This window comes from Myxocyprinus asiaticus, chromosome 20 (assembly GCF_019703515.2).
Source record: "Myxocyprinus asiaticus isolate MX2 ecotype Aquarium Trade chromosome 20, UBuf_Myxa_2, whole genome shotgun sequence".
In the NCBI taxonomy this organism is placed as follows: domain Eukaryota; kingdom Metazoa; phylum Chordata; class Actinopteri; order Cypriniformes; family Catostomidae; genus Myxocyprinus; species Myxocyprinus asiaticus.
In genome coordinates this window covers 4576950-4598564 of record NC_059363.1, presented here as the reverse complement: position 1 = coordinate 4598564, position 21615 = coordinate 4576950, and the positions used below count along the sequence as shown (strand labels likewise).

The 21615-nt window shown below is 38.2% G+C and overlaps 1 protein-coding gene across 4 annotated transcripts in view; it reads right to left on the bottom strand.

Annotated features, from left to right (window-relative positions):
• Positions 1 to 213: 213 nt before the first annotated feature.
• Positions 214 to 21615, bottom strand: part of cdc42bpaa (CDC42 binding protein kinase alpha (DMPK-like) a) — a 99658-nt gene continuing 78256 nt past the window's right edge. Inside the window, exons 22-40 of one of the 4 annotated variants that reach the window (XM_051646440.1) lie at positions 21477 to 21553; positions 21060 to 21098; positions 20214 to 20333; positions 19471 to 19548; positions 19221 to 19326; positions 18993 to 19129; positions 14698 to 14837; positions 14513 to 14594; positions 13453 to 13672; positions 13292 to 13354; positions 12507 to 13106; positions 10857 to 10954; positions 10614 to 10698; positions 9951 to 10074; positions 9120 to 9237; positions 8303 to 8485; positions 7544 to 7661; positions 6666 to 6826; positions 214 to 361 (exon numbers count right to left, since the gene is read on the bottom strand). In XM_051646440.1, coding sequence (XP_051502400.1) covers positions 230 to 361; positions 6666 to 6826; positions 7544 to 7661; positions 8303 to 8485; positions 9120 to 9237; positions 9951 to 10074; positions 10614 to 10698; positions 10857 to 10954; positions 12507 to 13106; positions 13292 to 13354; positions 13453 to 13672; positions 14513 to 14594; positions 14698 to 14837; positions 18993 to 19129; positions 19221 to 19326; positions 19471 to 19548; positions 20214 to 20333; positions 21060 to 21098; positions 21477 to 21553 — 2681 coding nt within the window. In that variant the 3' untranslated portion in view covers positions 214 to 229. Of the gene's footprint in view, positions 362 to 5489; positions 5565 to 6665; positions 6827 to 7543; positions 7662 to 8302; positions 8486 to 9119; positions 9238 to 9950; positions 10075 to 10613; positions 10699 to 10856; positions 10955 to 12506; positions 13107 to 13291; positions 13355 to 13452; positions 13673 to 14512; positions 14595 to 14697; positions 14838 to 18992; positions 19130 to 19220; positions 19327 to 19470; positions 19549 to 20213; positions 20334 to 21059; positions 21099 to 21476; positions 21554 to 21615 lie in introns of all 4 variants that reach the window. The other 3 variants (XM_051646441.1, XM_051646438.1, XM_051646439.1) reach the window with 3 other exon arrangements.

The window sequence follows — 21615 nt, the reverse complement described above, 5'->3', positions numbered from 1 at the left end:
ATTTGCGTGCGAGTAAGAATAGCATAAACCTCCATAGGTCTTTGCACGTGTAATGCATATCCACACCTAAACACGCAAACACACCTGGCCCCAGCAGCATGTTTGGGAATATTTAAGGAGTCGTCTCTTGGTCTCTGTTAAATTTGTGACTCTCTCTATAGCAGTTTTTCAGGTCAGAGGGGGGCTGGGGGCCCAAATGATGTCACGAGACACCGGGCAGGGGCCCCGCTCATGTCTCCCATCCGAGGTGTTCACCGCGCTCCAGAGATTGAGTCTTGCTCTTGTGTGGGGATGAGGGGCTGGGTGGGCTGCTCAGGTTAGAGCTGTTGGAGGCCGTGGAGTGACGAGGTGACTCTGAATCCTATAGACACGAGACAAAAAAAGTTAGGACATCATCATGACAGGACTCGAGCTTTAATTTTCTCTTATTTTATATACGGTTTATATAATTTACGGTCTTCTGCCGTATTTTCCTCCACTGGTCAAATACATGAATATTCTCCAGTCAAAACTAGCCAGTCGGGATGTTTTAATGAGCATGTTAAAGCACAAATGTCGTAACCGTTAAAAACTATTTAAATTAGAAGCTAGAACTTGTGACCAACCAATATGGGTTTTTCATAGACCGCCTGACTGGACTTTATCCCACTGCTACTTAGCAAAAAATAAAATAAATAACATTAAATGTTGATTTGAGTAGGGGGGCCTGGGTAGCTCAGTGGTAAAGACGCTGGCTACCACCCCTGGAGTTCGCTAGTTTGAATCCCAGGGCGTGCTGAGTGACTCCAGCCAGGTCTCCTAAGCAACCAAATTGGCCCGGTTGCTAGGGAGGGTACAGTCACATGGGGTAACCTCCTCGTGATCACTATAATGTGGTTCGTTCTTGGTGGGGCGCGTGGTGAGTTGAGCATGGTTGCCGCGGTGGATGGTGTGAAGCCTCCACACACACTATGTCTCCGTGGCAACGCGCTCAACAAGCCATGTGATAAGACGGGTTGACGATCTCAGATGTGGAGGCAATCACGACGCAACCACGAAGATTTAAAAGCACATTGGGAGAAAAAAAAAAAAAAAAAATATATATATATATATATATATATATATATATATATATATATATTGATTTGAGTAAAAAAAACAAAAAAAACAATATGAGAAATGAAAGACCAACGAGTGATATGAGAGACATAAAACTAGCATGGCTATGTAGTGATTTCAGTTGCCTGGGACTAGGGCTGGGTATCAATACAGATTTCCCAATTTGAATTCATTCTAATATGATTTTATTTGATTCTGAAACATTTAAGTATAATTAGTTATGAAGTACATTCTGTTTACATATGAAAGAAATTCTGTCTCAGCAAATTATGTAAATTATATAGGGAAACTTTCAACTTGGTGCATTACAAAAATATTAATTAAAAAAATTCACAACAGGGTCCAAGCTATGCAGTTAATTTGCTATTTATTTAACTGATAAAATAACACAACAAAACTGAAGTAACCTTTAAAAGCAAAGGAAAAAAAATAGATCTTGGGATTTTAAGAATCAATATGCATATCCAATGAAGATCTTGATTAATTGGAAAAAGCAATATTTTAACCCAGCCCTACATGGGACAGCTGTCAGTTATACAGTTTAGTGGTCGTTTCAATGTGATTTATTGTTAATTAGCCTACAACAGGAATCAAATCTACTCAAATACTCTTAAGTGCCTATTCATTCTGTTTGATATGCTGCTTCACTCATGTGCCATCTGCCCTATCATCATTCTTTTGTCTGTATTCTACCCATTAACTTTTTTATACACCAATTTTTCAGTATTTTCATTCATAATTTTGCATACTCTACTATTTTGTTGGACCGCCTTTAGCTTTGATTACAGCACGCATTCATCATGGCATTGATTCGATAACCTTATGCAACGTCACAACATTTATTTCCGTCCAGAGTTGCATTCATTTTTGGCCGAGATCTTGTATTGATGACGGGAGAGTCGAACCAAAGTCTTCTCCAGCACATCCCAAAGACTTTCAATGGGGTTAAGGTCAGGACTCTGTGTTGGCCAATTCACGTGTCAAAATGATTCCTCATGCTCCCTGAACCATTCTTTCACAATTTGAGCCCGATGAATCTTGGCATTGTCATCCTGGAATATGTCTGTGCCGTCAGGGAAGAAAAATCCATTGATAGGATAACCTGGTCATTCAGTACATTCAGGTAGTCAGCTGACTTCATTTTATTACTGCATAACATTGCTGAGCCTAGACCTGACCAATTGAAGCAACCCCAGATCATTACACTGTCTCCAGAGGCTTGAAAAGTGGGCACTATGCACAACAGGTGCATCGCTTCATGCGTTTCCCTTCTTTCCCTGATGCGCCCATCGCTTTGGAATAGGGTAAATCTGGACTCATCAGACCACATGACCTTTTTCCATTGCTCCACAGTCCAATCTTTATGCTCCATAGCAAATTGAAGTAGTTTTTTTTCCAATTAGCCTCACTAACAAGTGGCTTTCTTGTTTGTGAGGCTAATCAGCTGTTTAGTCACAATCCTGTAAGATCTCGTCGCATTGTGCATGTGGAAATGCTCTTACATTCACTATTAAACCTAGCCGTGAGTTCTACTGTCGATTTTTTACGATGTGACTTCAAGAGTTTTGGTGATCTCTGATCACAATCATTCAAGATTTTTTTTCCGACCACATTTCTTCCGTGAAGCTGACAGTTCACCACTATCCTTTGAGGTTTTAATAACGCATTGGACAGTTCTTAACCAAATTCCAGAGATTTCAACAATCTTTGCTTGATGCAGGTCTATAATTGGCCCCTTCTGAAACACAGTAACATCTTTTCCACGACCACAGGATACGTCTTCTGACACGGTTGTTTAAGAAACGAGAAGCTACACACTGCATCAGTTAGGGTTAAAAGAATTGTAGCCAGCTGAAACATATTAATCACTGCAATAATGATCCAATCATAGGCTCTTAAGAATCTGCTTATTTAAATACAAATGTGTATAGCGTGTTAGCACATTAGCTGCATAAATGCAAAAGGTAAACAAGACAAATTACATATTATCTACAGCATATATATTACTTTAAAATCACAGAGTAGTTAATACAGCTTCTTTTACTGATCTTGTGTGAACTCTATTCATAGAATGAGGAAAGAAGTCATTGATAACTAGAGCTGTCAAAATTAACGTGTTATCACACGCGATTAATAAAAAATATTAACGCGTACATTGTTTATAATAACCATTAACGCATTTACCGTTAATACAGCATAAACTGGCAGAAACACTGGTCGGGAGGGCGGAACCTTTGCAATGTGTCCGCCAAGAGTCATTACGCTGATGCACATACCACAAACACACACAACAGCGCTTCTGTGTCAGTGATAAAGTGATGGAGAAAGGACCTCTTAATGCCATCTGTTGTACAAAACAAGCTCAGATGGGACTTGTGTCAGAAATCAAGTATTTTCAGCCTATGTAATGCGCAATTTAATTACCACAGAAGCATGTCAAGTCTAACTAAACTATCATGAAAATGCAGAATGAGATGCTGTTTTCATGTGGAGTTCAAAATGGTGCTTGACGCTGGCGTTGACGCTCTGATGCGAATCAAGAACACAGCTTCATGATTGCTGTAACAAAGTGGATAGCCACAGTCTGCCAGCTGATTAATATTGTGGAGGATGAGAGTTTAAGAGATTTAATGCCCAATGCAATGAATATGCAAACTATGTGGGGACTATTTCTTTCAATTAGTCAATCTCCCACTTAGACTTTGAGAAATATTTAATGTTACTTGAATTGGTGCTATTTTTGTGCATTTCTGTCTTTATACTGTGGAAGGCTTTGTTTGGAAAATGCTAATAAAGTATTATATTGCTACATATTGTTTTGTTTTCTTTCCTACAAAGGAAATAAATGCATTTTGACAGGAAAAGAAGTAAATATAGAGTCAAATTTCAGCACTTTCAAAATCTGTGATTAATCGTGATCAACTGCGAAAAACTATGCGATTAATCACAAATAAGGTAATCGACAAACAGCACTATTGATAACACATTTTAGTTGTATTAGTCATATTAGTTGATGTTTCACATGTAGTCTTGAACATCCTTATATATACATTGTTGAGCCAAAAAATTATGACCACTCACAGGTGAGCGAATAACGTTGATCATCTCCTAACAAGGCCACATGTCAAGGTCTGGGTAGATTAGATGGTAAGCGAACAATCAGTTCTCGCAGTCACCGTGTTGAATGCAGGAGAAATGGGCTGGAGTAACGACCTGAGCGACTTTGACAAGGGCCAAATTGTTATGGCCAGATGACAGGGTCAGAGCATCTCTGAAACGGCGAGGCTTGTGGGGTGCTCCCGGTCAGCAGTGGTGAGTACCTACTGACAGTGGTCACAGGAGGGACAAACCACAAACCGGCCACAGGGTGTTGGGCGCCTAAGGCCCATCGATTCGTGAGGGAAACAAAGGCTATGCCGTCTAGTCCGAACCGACAGAAGGTCTACTGTGGCACAAGTCACAGAAAATGTTAATGATGATAACGGGAGGAATGTGTCACAATACACAGTGCATTGCACACTGCTGTGTATGGGGCTGTGTAGCCACAGACCGGTTAGAGTGCCCATGATGACCCCTGTCCACTGTCGAAAGCACCTACAATGGGCACGTAAGTAAGGGAAGGGAAGATGACAAGGGAGTGTGATGCTCTGGGCAATGTTCTGCTGGGAAACCCTGGGTCTGGCCATTCATATGGTCGTCAATTTGACACGTTCCACCTACCTAAACATTGTTGCAGACCAGGTACACCCCTTCATGGCAATGGTATTCCCTGATGGCAGTGGCCTCTTTCAGCAGAATAATGCTCCCTGCCACACTACATACATGGTTCGGGACTGGTTTGAGGAACATAATGCAGAGTTCAAGGTGTTGCCCTGGCCTCCAAATTCCCCAGATCTCATTCCGATCGAGCAGCTGTGGGATGTGTTGGACCAACAAGTCTGATCCACAGGGACTCCACCTCACAACGTACAGGACTTGAAGGATCTACTGCTAATGTCTTGGTGCCAGATACCACAGGCCACCTTCAGGGGTCTTGTAGAGTCCATGGCTCAGTGGGTCGGCACTATTTTGGTGGCACGCAGAGGACCAACAGCATATTAGGCAGGTGGTCATAATTTTTTGGCTCATCAGTGTAAATGTACCTTTAAACAGTGTGGGGCAGGTGTCTTAATGTTCGCAAACAGTATGTCGTTGCTCAGCTGTTTCAAACTTCTTTTTAGATCTGAGTGAAGAACTAAGAAGCACTTCGCCATGAGTGTGCTTGGGCCTTAACACAGTGAGGAAAGCTCAACTACCCTATTTCCTCATTCTAAGGCAGAATAAATGGACCGTTCTAGCAGAGTTCTAGAGGGGTCAGTTCTGGGGATCATATATTTGCTGCAGGATGTTACCTTTATCTTACTAAGTAGGGTCCTTAGAGCCCTTTTCAGATCAGAGGTCTTCCCTGTGGGTGACGCTGGCCCCCACTAAAGAGAGTGATACACAGCACCCACACGTCATTATAGAATCGATGTGAACACACTCAAACAGGGGGCTGATGCTCATATTTGTCTGTGTGTAGGTTGAGTGTTAGCAGGTCAAAAGCTCTCAATATTTGGATATTGGTGCAACTGCACAATCAACACATGCATATAGCGTGAGAAAGGGAGGATGGAGACCCTCCAAACACATTTTGGCAGGTGTAATGGAAGATTTGGTCCGTGTATCCATTTTAGGGATTGTATATCTCACTTTCAGTGCTCTTAGCCGAGTGTGATTTAGCTGTGATCAACATTACTGTGGATCTGCAGCCATTTAGAAAAGAGCTCTTTAGATCAACACAAAGCTTCAGGAGTAAAACCTTTACCTGTTAACAGCAATCTGAAAGCCAACTTTGAGATGTTAAATCAATATACACAAAAACAATGCACTATAAAGAGACAAATACACCATAACTCTTGAAATCTCTTTAGTCTCCTGATTCCGGAGAGACCAAAATATTCTGACATGATTATAGAGCTCAACAATGGGTTCTGGAAGTAATAAACCCATTCAAAATCACCACGGAGAATATGATTACAGCAAAAATATATAAACTCTTCAAGACAGAAAATAAATGGAACATTTGTATGCTTATGTAGAAACCAGTGAGATTTCAACTTCATTTTAACAATCTTTAACTGCAGAATTCCTTGTAAAGTACTAAAATTCCCATAATCCTGAAGCATAAGCAACCAATGCAAATGCAATGGTTATGGTGAGTTTTCACAGGCTAGAATAAATATAGGACTTTTTTTTTGTGTTATTGTATCATAGAGAGTAGGAGTTTTCTGATAAGAAAATACATGAAAAAAGACACAAAAGCAAAAAGTGATTTGATTACATAATTTGCAATGATTTATGGGATTCATGGAGAGTCTATAATTCCCCCCAATATGTTTTTCAAATACACTTCAAATCAAATAACTTGAATCTGTTTTGTTTGACAAAACTCTTGAAGTGCCCAAGAAGAAAATGAATGGGAAAAATCCTTCATGAACCAATACTGGTGAAAATGTGGGCGGTGGCAAAAGTGTGCTGGCACTGACCTCTCTGTCGAACTGTGAGAGGGGGGCGTCACCCGCGCAGTCCACACCCCCTCTGGATGAGAGCGAGCCATCAGAGGGCGATGTCATCTGCCGTTTGGTGGAACCATATTTGCCAACGGAAAAGTCTCGTCTCAGTGCGCTGCCATTTTGAGAGGAGGAGCCTGGAATATGGGACACACCCATTACAGATGACAGACACTGACTCTTTGACTGTGAGAATAGAATTAATGTAACCAACACAGATTAGTCACATCTCTTCCATGTTAATCTGAGTACTAACCAACCGTAAATGTCGACATTTACAACATATACACCATTTCAAAAGTATAGCCACATGACATAAATATCAAATGTGTTAAGATTTTTAGTGTGATAAAATCGCTTACTAATCTTATCTGTCTACAGTTATATTTAATATTACAACTTTTTGTAATGACGACATAAAGATGGTAAACCCTGTAATCTGGTTAATGCTGAAATGCTGATAAATCACATAATTTTTCCATCTTGTGGCTATACTTCTGAAACTGTGTATTTTAACGTTTATGGACTAGCCTCATTCGCTTCCATTTTTTTGGTAACCACAATTTTGCAAAAAATAAATAAATAAACTAAGGACAAGTCAAAATTATCTTTTGTGGTTATCAACATTATGCCACATTGAGCGTAACTTGTAAACTAACTTTATCTGTTTACAATCTTTCTCTAACATATTGCTATTTCCATTTATTATCTTAACTACTAATTTCTCTTTTAATTTCTTCTACTTATTTTTTTATTACTTGATTTTTTTCCCCCAAATTTCTTCTACAACCCTTTCATCCACCACCTTCTTGACTAATTTTGATACATATGAGTGCAGATTTTTTATTACTCACGTGTGCCGAGACCACTGCTGGCGCTCGTAGATCGGCCCGGTTCAGGTCTGGCTTTGCTGATGGAGGGGATGCTGACGGATGCTCCGAGGACACCACGACTCTCTTGTGAACGCACGTTCTAAACATTGCACAACACTCACAGAGGTCATAAAATATATCTTGCACTACATGGTGAAATTAGAACATAAATAAATTTACAAAGACAAATCTTGCTGGGAACACTATACAGATTATTATGGCAAAAATACACATATGACCTTACATGATATTCTTTGCTCCATTGTGGGACAAATAATTTATTTGCTAACTTAGTTTCTGAGCCTACATTAAGCTCCTAAAAGTTTACAATATTAACTTCTAGCTGATATACTCATTTAAAATGCAGTCTTTTTCTTCCAGTATGTGAAGAGAAATGAGAAAATGAGGATGCCCCCTCTTGTTTTTAGAAATAGATTATTTCTAAACAGCAATCAGATCTGGTTGCTGATGTGCTTAAAACTAAGAAACAATCTGGACACTTTCAAGCCATGGAACTTAATGATGGACACAAAAGAAGAGATGAATTGGCATGCAGAGAATCAGACAGATTGTAAGGCAAGAATAATCAAACCCACAGAGGGAATTGTGATACAGGCAGTCTGGATAAACAGATTGATGACTTGTGCTGTGTGAAAGTGAGATAATGCATGTGGCCATAAATTAATTCTCTCTAGAGAACAAATTGAGAGTGAGTGTGTGTGCAGCATTCTCTGGTCCTACCAAAGAGCAGATGGAAGCGGGGGTCCCGGGGGCGGAGCTGAGAGATGGGGAGTGGGAGGATAGAGGGGAGGAATCCTGGGTCAGGAAGTTGTCAGCAGAGGTAACAGTCATGTGATAGACATGCTCAAAGCTGGTGGGGGAGGAGATGAGGCGCAGGCGGGGAGAGGGGAGAGGAGAACCGGGCTACAGCGAGAAACCCAGGAGGACCACAGATAAAAGGGGAGAGATGGAGGAAAAAAAAAAGAATATAGATGCATGCACATAATGGAATAAATAATAGGAGGAATATAAATGTGAGCTAAAGTAAAAGATGACATGAAAACAAAATTGACCCTATTTGACCCTCTACTTAAATGCCCCTGGTTACTGATAAGAAAATAAATGTTTGTTCATAATCTTTTACCAAACTTTCTCTGCCATTGACATGACTTTTCTGGTAATGTTTCAGTCAGAAATGCATTGCATAATTAAAGTTTCATGACGTCTTGTAATTAAACAAATCAAAATCTATAAAACTGAATGATCGGTTTAGGCGAGAAATACCCTTAAATGTAAGCTTTTTAAGCTTTAAATTAAGTCATTATAAACTATTATTGTATAGAAATTAAAGGCCACCACATTCTTTAGAATATCTCCTTTTGTGTTCTGCAGAAGAAAGTCATTAATACGAGTTTGGAACATGAAGGTGTGAAAATAATAATCCATCTGTTTCATGCTCACGGAACATTGCTGTTTGAAACAGATGGATGGAGGCGTAGAGATGCAGGAGGAGAAGAACATGAGAGGTGACGTTCTCCCTGCTGTCGGCTGCTCTTACCATTGGCAGATCCTTGAGTATTTGGATTCCGTCTCCAGGGCCCATATGAACAACATGGTTGAAGTTTGTTGGGTTTGATATTAACTTATTCCTCATTTCTGGGTCTCTCAACATCTCCCTGCAGAGCACAACACATTTAGTGAGACGCCCAGTCACGACTGAATGAATGCAGATACGGAATAATGTTCTCATCTGTTGTCGTATTAAGCCTGATTTATACTATGGAAGATACACATTTTTTTCTCCTGGACGAACTGAAGCACCCTAGGTGAACGAAGCTGCCGTTTATACTATGTGCGACTTCGTTTTAAAATGAGTTCGTTGAGGGTGATGTCACGGTGTTTAACCTCGTGCAACCCCGCGTCCACATTAGTGGACATTTTTATTTTGGCTTCACTATATGCAACGCATAACTGAAATGAATTAAAACTGGCTGAATACTGTTCGCAAGACTCTACACTGTCATTTAACCGCACCCATGAATAGTTTTAACCAATCATCAGCGCTCTTCTGACAGCCAAATTCTCTTAGGTCAAGAATTTCAGAGATGTACGGGAACAGGAGAAATCCCACCAAACAAACACACTGGCAGAACAAAAACGTCACTGCATTTCGTCATCATTTGTAGGTGTACTAAGTGATGCCTGTTCGCCCAGTAAGTATGACTTATAGATCTTTTACAAAAATATATCCTATTGTGTTCCGCAGAAGAAATTCATAGATTTGGAATTAAATGAGGGTGAGTAAATAATCACAGATTTATCATTTTTGAGTGAACTATTCCTTTAAAACACGTATTGAGTTGCCAGGCTTTGTATTACTGAACATCACCTCCTCTGCAGAACTCTCTCCTCCTCCGGCACACGGAAAGAAAAGCGACGTTTGCTCGCCATACTGCGCACCATCTGTTTGCGGCTGTTTTCTGAAGTCTCTGGGACCACCAGCTCATCACCCTCTGCACATAATTACACACAAAACACATTATGCATTATACAAATTAAAAAGTGTACAATTATACAGCAACAAACGTCCATTACAATGCACAACATTATTACATTAGCAAGCATTGTGATGCAAATCTAACCAGTTCACTTTTTTTTTCATATATTAAAGACAACATGCATTTCTAATGTGTTTAACTTCTGTAATGTAACCAATTTCTAAGTAAAACACAATATTCAGTGGAAATAATGTAGGATGAGACTTCGTAATCGATTGGGCTTTGATATTTCCCTGCCCACACGACCTTGCCATTTCAGAGGCAAAGAAAGTTATTGCATTTTATTAACATGCACAGATGAATTGTGTACAATAAGACCAGAAGCATTTATTAAGGAAGTAAATAAAGCAATTTTAATTTCATGTTGCCTTCTATGCAATGATATAATATGCAAAGATTAAACTCTCTTCATGAGTTTGGAGATACAAAGCCTGAAATAGACAGACACACACAGAGATGACAAAGAGGAGTGTGTCTAGAGATGTAGCGCTCACCTGCTGTCTTGTTTTTAAAATAGATGAGCCGTATGGTTTCCAGTCCCAGCAGGTTGAGAGAGCCGTCAGCATTCAGAGGGTGAACCTGCCATGCAGGAGACACACAGCTCATTAACACACTATTACATGCCTTTACCACAGTTTACTCTTTATGACACAGAGATGAGCTAATATCTTTGTCTCATAATTGAAATATCTGGCTTTTATCTTTCACAGCTGCATTTAGAGTTATATAAATTGTACCTTTTTCAAAAGCATCGTCTGAATCCACTCCATAGTGTTGACGTCAAACACATCCACTGCATTCTCACTGTACACTGACAGATAAGGTGCATTATATCCTGCATGACAAATGTTTCAGAAAAAAATTACTTATTGGCACTTCTACAATAACTGTAATAAACAATAAATAAATCACAACAAAATGAATTCAAGGCATTTTAACATCTGATTTCCTTTCAGAACAATAGCAAGAAAAATGAATACATTTGAAGAATAACTTGGCTATAACATTTAGTGCAAAAATGTTTTCAGACATCAAATCTTGAGTTCTAAAGATTTTAAATGGTACATTGGTTAATTCAAGAATACTTTCACACTACAATCATACAACATAAACACTATTGCAACCACTTTAACTAGAAAATGGTCTTGGCGATATATATATATATATATATATATATATATATATATATATATATATTAAAAAAATTCATGGCAAAAGATAAAAAAAAAGGTTTAAATTAGATTTATTTCAATACTTTTAACTTTGCCAAGTATTACATACTTCATTCAATAAATGCCAATGCAAACAGTTTTATTTACTAATCTGCATTGTTTAAGTTCATACTCCTCATTAATTTTATTAAAATTATAACACTTCACATTTAATCTGAGTTTATAATATACATTATTAAAGCGTAAATCTTAAAAATAGACAAATATTTTTTGAAGCGTAGCCCATTAAAATGTGATCTAGGCTAATACAATTTAATTAAAGGTGCTGTAAGCGATTTTAGCCGTTCTACTTCCACGAGACTGAGCCGTTGAATTAGCCACACTCCCTCTATCCAAAACCCTGCACTTCAAAAGATACCAAATTAGCTTTATTGAGAGCAGAACCGGTTGTTAAAACAACAGCAGCAAAATAGTGCCCTCAACTGACAACCTGTATGAGCAACATGGCATAAAAATGGTATTAAGCCTCAATATTTAGCTGCAACTGCAACACTATAAGAATGTGCAAAATGACTGACAGGCAGAAAGCTTCAGTGACCGCAGTCCACGGACACATTTTTGTTTGCTATTTACAGAGCCTAGAGCTGTCACAGAGATCGGTGAGATATCTCACAACACTTATTTCATGAATATCTTTCAGGGAGTAGGAAAATGTTTTGCATACCTTTCCATGAAAAAAATCACTTACAGTACCTTTAAAGCGATTGAGAATTACACACATACGCTAATTTTAAACAAACCTTTTTGTATGCAATATTTACTCAAAAATCATAACACAATTTTGATAGCTTCCAAATTGAAATTAGGCATTATCCATTGATTAGGATGTTGGTAAATTTTGGAACTGACAAAAGGGAGAACTAAAAGGTCGTTCACACCGAGTGTGTTTTTTGCGCTATTATTTAGCCGTTTTTCTATGTAAACATGCACTATACAGATGTATTTGACGCAATGTCAAGTTAAAAGAACCTTAAAAGACACCTGCATTCTGTTCCATCTGATGCGTCTAGCTTTTTTTAAATGCAAGAATCCATTCAGTATGAATGGCCTCTAACGCTTCTGTTAATCAGCCAAGAGGACGCGGTTATCTGCTGATGCTGATCATGTAAAAGTGGTCCATCATTGGTCAGTACAGTGATCGGAGCAGTAACTCACGGCAGGCGGTGGGCGTGGCCGGCCACATCAGCTCCTGTTGTCGTGACCGTCTGCCCTGGCAGTCCACATAAACGCCGATGCTGCTGAAGCACAACAGCAGCTCTTTACTGGAGATCTCCACTGCACAGAGCGCATCCAGACTCATCTGCTCGATGAAAGCTAGCGTGTGGTCATCTGGATGGAGGAGGCTATTGGGAGCTCCATCGCCCTGAAGATTGTAGCGCAGGAACCCGGACTGGAAGCCCACGCAAAGCTTCTCGCCATGCAGCCCCATCCACTGCACGGTTCCCGGGACCAGGATGTCCCACAGCTTTCGATGTCGTGTTTTACTCTTATTGAGTTCGTAAATGATCACCTTGTCAGGTTTTTTCATAGCCACAAAGAGGCAGGTGAGAGACCCGTGTCTGATTGTGCCTGAAACCAGGGTGTGGCAACGTTTTGTGTCGGCTAGCTTGCAGAAGTCGGCCTCGCGATCGTCCAGGGCCACCATGGGGTAGAGTCGCACGTGACCGTTTCGACCTGATATCACAGCGATTAGCTGTTCAGATGGGATCAGCTCGATCTGATGGACCTTCTTATTGTCTCCTACCTTGATAATGTCTGAAATAGGAATATATAAACAATAGGAGGTTTGTATTTCGGATCACCATTAGAGAATGCGGTTAGACACCTTAACACAGTATGTATACAGGATATATATATTATAGTATACACACAATGTGTCTATTGACTTCATCAACATTTTAGATTTTAGATACATTTATTAAGCTTGTAATGACACTTACCATCTTTGGTAACATGAATAACGTACAATCCCTCCTCATTGCCCAGAGCTATTCTCTCATGATCTGCAGATAAATAGAAGTGAAGTTTAAATAAACAAAGCACAGCTGGAAGAAACTGACAATAGACTAGAATTTGTATATGTTGGTGATGTGGATGTTACCTATAATAGCACCAGACTGTGTTTTTTTGATGAGAGGCAGGGCGCTGTCATATGCTTCTTTAGGGATGTAAACACTGCGTTCTTTCAGTTTGCTCTTCTTCAAGAGACGATGCAGTTCGTTCAGGACGCCGACCCACTTGGTTTTCTCCTGATCACTGTCTGCCAGGATCAAGATGGAACATTTCTTACAGCTGGGGGAGGACAGCTGAGATGCTGTCACCTTCAGGAGAAGAGGAAGACAACTTAAAAGACTACATCTGTAATCAATACTAGCAGAAAATACTTTTTTTTATTATAGTACAACAACAATGAGGTTATAAAAATACATTTCCTTTTAATATTAAAGATTTACTTGTATGACTTTTTTGAACATTTACTGATAACTGTTAAATAGCAATAATTAAAATAACAATAATTATTTATTTAAATAAAATCCTTTATCATTACTTATAATATAAATCTTATTACATAAGTTTAATTAGTTAAAATAGTTTAATTTATAATAACTTGAATAATTTTTGTATTAAAAATACTCATTAGTTTTATCATATTATATTATTTATTAGTTATGATTGCTGATATTTTATAATAATTATTTTGAAGATAATTACTCAAAATATAATAAAACAAATACAAATATATTAATTATAATAACTTTAAACTGAAGTGTGTAACTTATTATGTTAAAAAAAAACTACAAGGAAGCCATTTCTAGGTTCATTTGTTCCTCAAAAAATGTAAACGCTGTGTCTATGTGGCACAATGAAACTTCCTGTTTGTATAAAGCTGCCCGTCCAACCCAACACAACAACACTTACTCAGCCAATGATGTGAGTTGTGGGTGGGACTCTGTTTGTTCAATAAACAAACGTGTTTGTTTTTTCAATTCTTTCAGGTGGCGCTAGTGTGGCAGAAATTACACACATTTGCTTTAAAGAAACCTAAAAACATTGTGTCTTATATCCGCTATGACAGAAACATGCATTTTATACATAGTATTCTGAATTTATACATAAAAATACATATATATATAGAGAGAGAGAGTACACTCATTACTCACCCTAAAGATACAGGGAATGTCTTTCCAGTTTGCATGAATGACATCTGACGCCAGAACGGAGCTAACTGAGAATTCCTCATCCCTACAACAAAAGAGAGATGGAGAAACCCTGATGAGATGTCACACAAACTGACCCATTAGTGTCATGGACAGGCTCAGATGTTTGTTCTAAAGTCCTGACTGACCTCATGTCAATGACCTGGTTCACTACGACACCAGGCTGAGCAGCTTTGCCTTCAGGGAGATCATATAAGAAGAGTTTGAAGTCACATATGACAGCGATGGCTCTCTGCCAGCCCTTCTTTACACCTAGTGGCCTAGGCACCTAAGAGAAGACATCTCACAATTAGACATGGGCTCAACAAAACAAAGCAACCAACATTTATATAAACCATTTCCCATATAGAAAAACATTTTGTTAACTCAGTGGAAGCAGAGAAAAGCCAATGTGTACCCGAGGTGTTAATCTTCACTAGTCGAGTACTCTAACATACAAAAAACAGAGTAATCGATTACTTTTCAAATTAAAATCTAAGTTAAAATGACAAGTATGATGCACACATAAAATTAAAATTTTGTTTTATTCACAAACGTCATCAAGAACGGTTTCAAAAAAAGATCATTACAACAAACAATGCAATTTGTTTGGGAAAAAAATAAATGAGCAATATGCATTAATCATTTTTTTTTTTATTAATAGCAGTAAAAAAAAACATTTGCACTCACCTGGAGCTTACACATAAACCAATACTGACAGCATTAGGGTAATACACATACAGTATATAAACTCTGAGTCTACTGTACATTGCATTTTTTATTATTTCACATGTTATTATTTAGAAAAACAAGTGGTGAAAGTTACTTTTTTATAAAATACGCTCTGCCCCTATTTGGATATTTAACGCACATACAGTGAGTAATCAACAAGATTGAGCAATGTTAGACTAAAAGTGCTAGACCTGCTCATATATACATATATATATGTGTGTGTGTGTGTGTGTGTGTGTGTGTGCACGTGTGTGTGTGTGTGTGCACGTTTATTTTGTTCTTTTTAAATAACATTGTTTAAAGTTATTGTGGTTGGTGTGGCGTAGTTAAAAACTGAAATTCTTTGAAAGTCACATGTGGACCGATAGCTCAGGGGCTCATCAGACACTGTCTTTTCCTGCAAATCACTGGTTTGAGACCAGCATTACTTATCTTATTGTCTGTTTGGACAAATGTAGAAAGTAAACTTCATCCAACAGATTCACAAAAAGCCATTTTGCGCTGTGGCTGCTACTGACACTGTGTCCTGTAAGATCATTGTTGGTAATTTGTTCATATTATACTGTCTATTTTTATATGGTATTTAACTTCTATTTGTTGCCATGATTGTGTTTTAAAGGTAAAATCATAGGCGATACAGTCGCATAGGGCAGTAGTGTTCATGATTACATGATTACTTATTTCAATTTATTATTATTATTTTCGATTATTCAAATTAATTACATTATACAGCCTACAATAGCATGAGTGCAGTTCACAATAGTGTGGAACATTATTGCTTTTTGTTACATTGTATTGCGCACACTGCAGCCGAGCGAACCGAGACAATGAGCCCAGCGATGCGTTAAAATAACTAACATGACGTCTGAACAAGATTCGTTCTCGTTGCTCCACTTTATTTTTAAATATTCTACAGTTGCTGGTGTGTTTGTTGTTTTATTTTTCATCACGCCTGCCGCTGCTAGTGGGGGTTCCCCCTACGCCATTCTCCAGTGTTATGGTTTAACTGGGGCTGAGTTCTGAATAAACTTACTACATAATGTTGGCATCCTTGTACAGATGAAAATAAGTGGTATAATTATCTTGAACGGCAGAATGACGCAAACCAAAACAAAAACTTCGATCTGACTGCAGGAGATTCAATCTGGTTCAAAAACAACATGATCAGGACAACTTCACGCAGCGTTATCAGTGTGATCTCTTAGGCAGCGATAATAGTAGCGAGCATCTTTATGTTCAAATGAGCGTTCTTTATTCTGTGTGAAATGGTGCACATTATCAAGCAATGTTAACGCCATGTTAACTTATGCTTCATGTAATCAATATGATGTTTACTTGTGCTTCAATTTCACAATATGATGGTCTTGTCAGATTATGACTTTGTCTGAAATATGAACATCATTTTCCTGTCGAAACGCTGCTCCCAAATATTATGCGACATTATAAAATCAATCAGTAATTTAATGAACAACAAACTGCCAAAATGAATAAAGCCCTGCTGAGTTTTTTTGTTATTAGTGTGAATATATTTTCAATGTTGCTAATGTAATCTATCATGTTCTTGCCTGGCAACATGTGAGTCCCCACTGCAACTTTTTCAGCTCAACGAAAAGATTTAAACACCTCCTCCCCCCGTCGAGTTAAAGTGTGAATCGTTGACACTCTGGGTGAACGTCTGTCTGTTAAAAAAAGGTCCTAGAAAAATGACTCTATAAAAAGTGTTAAAAGGGTTCTAAAGTCCTAAATAATACACTAAACCGATTGGAACACGGATCTGTCCTGACGTCCCCTACAGATAAAATAACCATAGTATCACCATGGTATTTTGTAGTAAAATAATTGTAACCAAAAAATTAAACATGTTTATTTATTAACATCATATACTGTAGTAACACCATTGTTAATATCATCAAATCTGTTTTTCAGCAATAAATCATGGATATTACAATATTACTATTGTAAAACTACCTTTATATAATTTTTTATTTATTATAAATAGTAATAAAGAAAATATGAAGAGTGGTGTCAAGAAACCGAATGGGAAAAATAACACGCTATATGCAGAATCGAACCCTGGTCATCCAGACACCGGCACACCAATGTTACGGTCTACAACACTGGAGCGACACTCTCAATGCACTTTGTTGTGTATTTCTATATTGCCAATAGACTACTGGGGTTACATCTGAAAGCAAATAGTCTCTCCGAAAAATAATCAATGTTATCAAGCTTTAGGGCAACACTGGTTAATAGCAAATATTAATAAAATACTATGACAGATAATTAATAACAAAGCTCATAACCTACAGGTTTGAACTGCATAGCGTTTCTACGTAAACTCAAAGCATGTATGGAGACAAATATTATACAAATAATGTGGTCACAGTACAAACTTCCACTCTAATTCATGTAATGAGAAATTTTGATTCTTTTCCAAATATTTTCTAATATTTCATTTGATAAGAGTAATATTGATTCTGTTCACTTTTTCTTTCACTTTTATTGCCAGGAGAATATAACAATATGACACAATGGTATACATATAAATGAATTAATTCACATTTGATAATCTTATTTAAAAATAGAAAATATGGGCTTGCCTATCGGCATATTAAAAGAAAGCACAGATTTAGAGTCTTAAAAGTTTTTGGAAGTCACAATTGTTTGAATATGCGGTCTAATGATGCATATGTATAACAATACTCACAAATGATAATTCTCTCTAATGAAATGTGAATAAATTCAAACAAACAACTCTCAAATGCGTAGACGTCCTCGTTAACGCTGAATGCTGCAGTTAAGTCTTTATCATACGTCTCCATTGCAACGTTTAGCCAGAAAATACATGTTGTGTTGTTTTTATGTTTGTTGTTGTTCTTTCTTCTTTTTTTCTTTTTTATGGCAGTTGGCAAAACAAGCTTAACTTACCCTTACCACCTCCAACTGTATGGTCGATACGTTGGGAGAAAGAGCTCGGAGGCATTCAGCTCTGGCCTGTTGAAATTCTATGGTTATAGCACCCCTTAGCGGTTTAGAGCTGCTAATGACCCATTCACGCAGTGATCGCGGCGGTAGAAAGCCTATTCTGAATGGATACCCACTGTATACACATACTGGTCTGATTTGCTTCAGAGTTTCTCGTACTGCTTCACATTTTCTTTCCACCATAAAAGATGATCCTTATCAGTTGGTTTACATAACTCCAACAAGAACCAGACACCAATACAGTAGAATTCAATAAGAATCAAAGTACTGACTAACTTGGCTGTGTTTGAAAGCATAAACGGCATCATAGCCCCCAGTGGACTCAATTGTAACTGCAGGATTTGCTTAGAGATTCATAGGGAAAGTACAGCATGATTCAGGATTGGCTGCAGCAGGCAAATGCGTAAAGGAAAAACGATTTGCGATATTGGAGTAGAGTTTTCAACAGTCGATGAGCAGAACAAATACTCGATTAGTCGTTTACTTGTGCACATCCCTAGTAAACAGGACTTTAAAATCCCCATTAAATGATCCGTTGAACACAAATTTCTTTCCAGGAAGAGAAACACTGTACATTTTAGAAGTATTTATCTGTTAAAAGTTTACTTGGTCAACTTCTAGGAGTACACAAGCATGTATGCATGACCTTTTATAGCTAAGGGTCACTGGTCTAAGTAACAAAACATCAATTGTGATTTCATGGGGCCTTTAAGCAAACATTTTTTACCTTGACGTGCCCCTCATAGGCCGTACCGATTCCCTTCTGGGGGTCGATACCCAGCGGTCCTTTGGTTTGATCCGGTGGGATCGGACACACAGCAGGGGCTTTGTCCGCACATGTCACATGACAAGAGAAGTTACACACTGTAGGAAGAGAAAAACAAGGTGAATGCCATTCTTAACATCACTGACCATTTCCATGACAACCTCAGGTGTTTCTGTAGTGACAGCTCACCTTCACACGTACAGCCCTGACGGATTATTCCCACCATCAGAGACGTACACTGGTTACATTTAGTGGGCGTAGTGAAGGACTTCACCACGAACTGATGGGCTTTTGGCTAAAAAAAAAAAAAAAAAAAGAACAAATGCCAAAACTATGAATTATACTGCACTACAGATATGTTAAAGAACTATTTAAAAATGAACTAATTAGATTAAGTCATGAAAACTGCTTGAATAGAATTAATTAGTTAATGAATTACTTTAGGTGTGCTGTGACCAGAGCTGCCGTATCCCGACCGTATGGGAGTTTGTGCACCTTGCTGTGGTTGATCCACCTGCTGAATAAATAGCCACGTTTTTTAATTCTTAAAATTATATCAGTGTCTACTACATATTTCTTTCCTGTATGAGTGAATTTAAGCTTGGTTCAAAAACCTAGTGAACCCATTTAAGGCTGTTCCAAAAGGTAGGCAGCAAAATTGTGTTGCCTTACAAGATAATTTGCAGAGAACTTTTAAGGCAGTATCACATGTGCCCTTTATAAATAAGGCAATCTCTGAACGCACTGCGACAAGCTCAGTGAAAAGATTAACTCAAGATGCTGGACAGATTCTAAAGAAATGCAGATTAGAAATACTCTTTATAGTATTCAAGACTTGGAATTAAATTTCTTGTTGCTTTCATTTAATTTTAAATGCATGTTTTCACACAATATTTGGACATGCAATATACTTTTGAGCTAATTTGAGTATTGTGATGGCAAACTCTACTGGAATGAACCACAAGCATTAGTCAAGTGTTCTGTACGGTTTACGTGAAGAATGCTATTTGTGTGCCACCAATGTAACATGTTACATATCAGTAACTCATGAGGTTCCATGACAGTCAGGATGCTGCCTTAAAAGGTAGCTCCCTATCAGCAACTAATAGAACAGCCAGGAAGTACACTAAGTTTTGGAACTGAATGTATTGTCCATGTAGAGGTCTGGGGTTGAGAGGTCACCTCATGGGGCTCCATATCGCTTGTGGTTGAGGGCGAGCGAGAGTGGGACGTGACCTGGGATTTTCCATCATCCTCCCGGGAAGGTGTGTTAGACAGGCTGAAGTTATCAACGGAGTCGACCTATTGGAAGAATTGAGAGATTGTCAGGGAATGGATACAGTGTGAGACAGTTACGACAAAACCAACATATCCAGTGGTAACATTAACCATGCTCGTGAAATTTAAACCAAACAATGGCAACATTTAGACCCAAGGCATGCCTGCTAAAATCCAATTATATATGCTGCAAACACAAGTAACAAAATGGGTGATAATGCATTTTGCTGTTTGAAATCACATCATGCAAATTACAGCATTTTGACAAGCCAGAGGTAAAAAAAAAAAAAAAAAACCTCTTCAAAAACCAAACTGGTGATTCCTGACAGGACAAAAAATTAGAGTATTAGCAGAATCGATCAAAAAACTGTTGCGCACGCAATCAAGAGCAAAGAGTGAACTGGAGAACCCTGCTAAGCGCAAATACCAGACGACTGTTTCGCAAGAAAACAGTTTTAAATACAGAGATGATATGCAAAATTGAATTTGAAATTGAGTTGAAATTTTTGCTATTGAATAAAATTACAATTTGTAGTGAAAAGGCAAGAAGAACAGAAGGCTCTGTCCAAAGACTCAAGAAGAACTGTGATGAAATGGACTTGGAGAATGTTTTATTGGTGTACTAAATATGTAGATATGCCAACTATGCCATGCAGTAACATGCATTAATGCCACACAATGGACAGGGAAATTACACTGGAAAATGGAGAGACTAACCACTCCACCAAACACAACAAAAGAGGGGCTTACACGTCTGCCTCTGCCGGCCGGGCCACAGGCAGTGAAGCGCTTTAACACGGACAAAAACAGAGAGATAGACAAAGTGAGAGAGAGAAAGAGAAAGAAAGAAAGAGAGAGCAAGCAATATGTGAACATAATGAAAACTAAGATTCTTTCACACACACTCGAATTTATTTAAAATAATTGTGTTCCCAAACCCCAAAAGTAATAATTTTCAAGCTTCAGGCACTTTCTTGAAGACACTGTTAAATCATGTTAAGTGTTAAAGAAATAAAAAGGAATATGAAAGGAAACGGCAATTAAATGAGAGATTAATAGAAAATTTTATTAAAAACCTGAAAGCCTGAAAATCAAACAAAATAAAAGCACAAAAATGATGTAGTGCACACAAAGCCAAATGCAGAGGCATTGCTGCCAGATACCTACATCAAACTGATCCAAGGCAGAGGTCGGAGCATTGAGGAATGCCAAAAAGGAATTCTGGGAGTCTTGGTGCTTGACACCTGGAACACATGACATGAAATTATGTAAAACACTACCACATACCTGGTTGAATTTGCCTGGT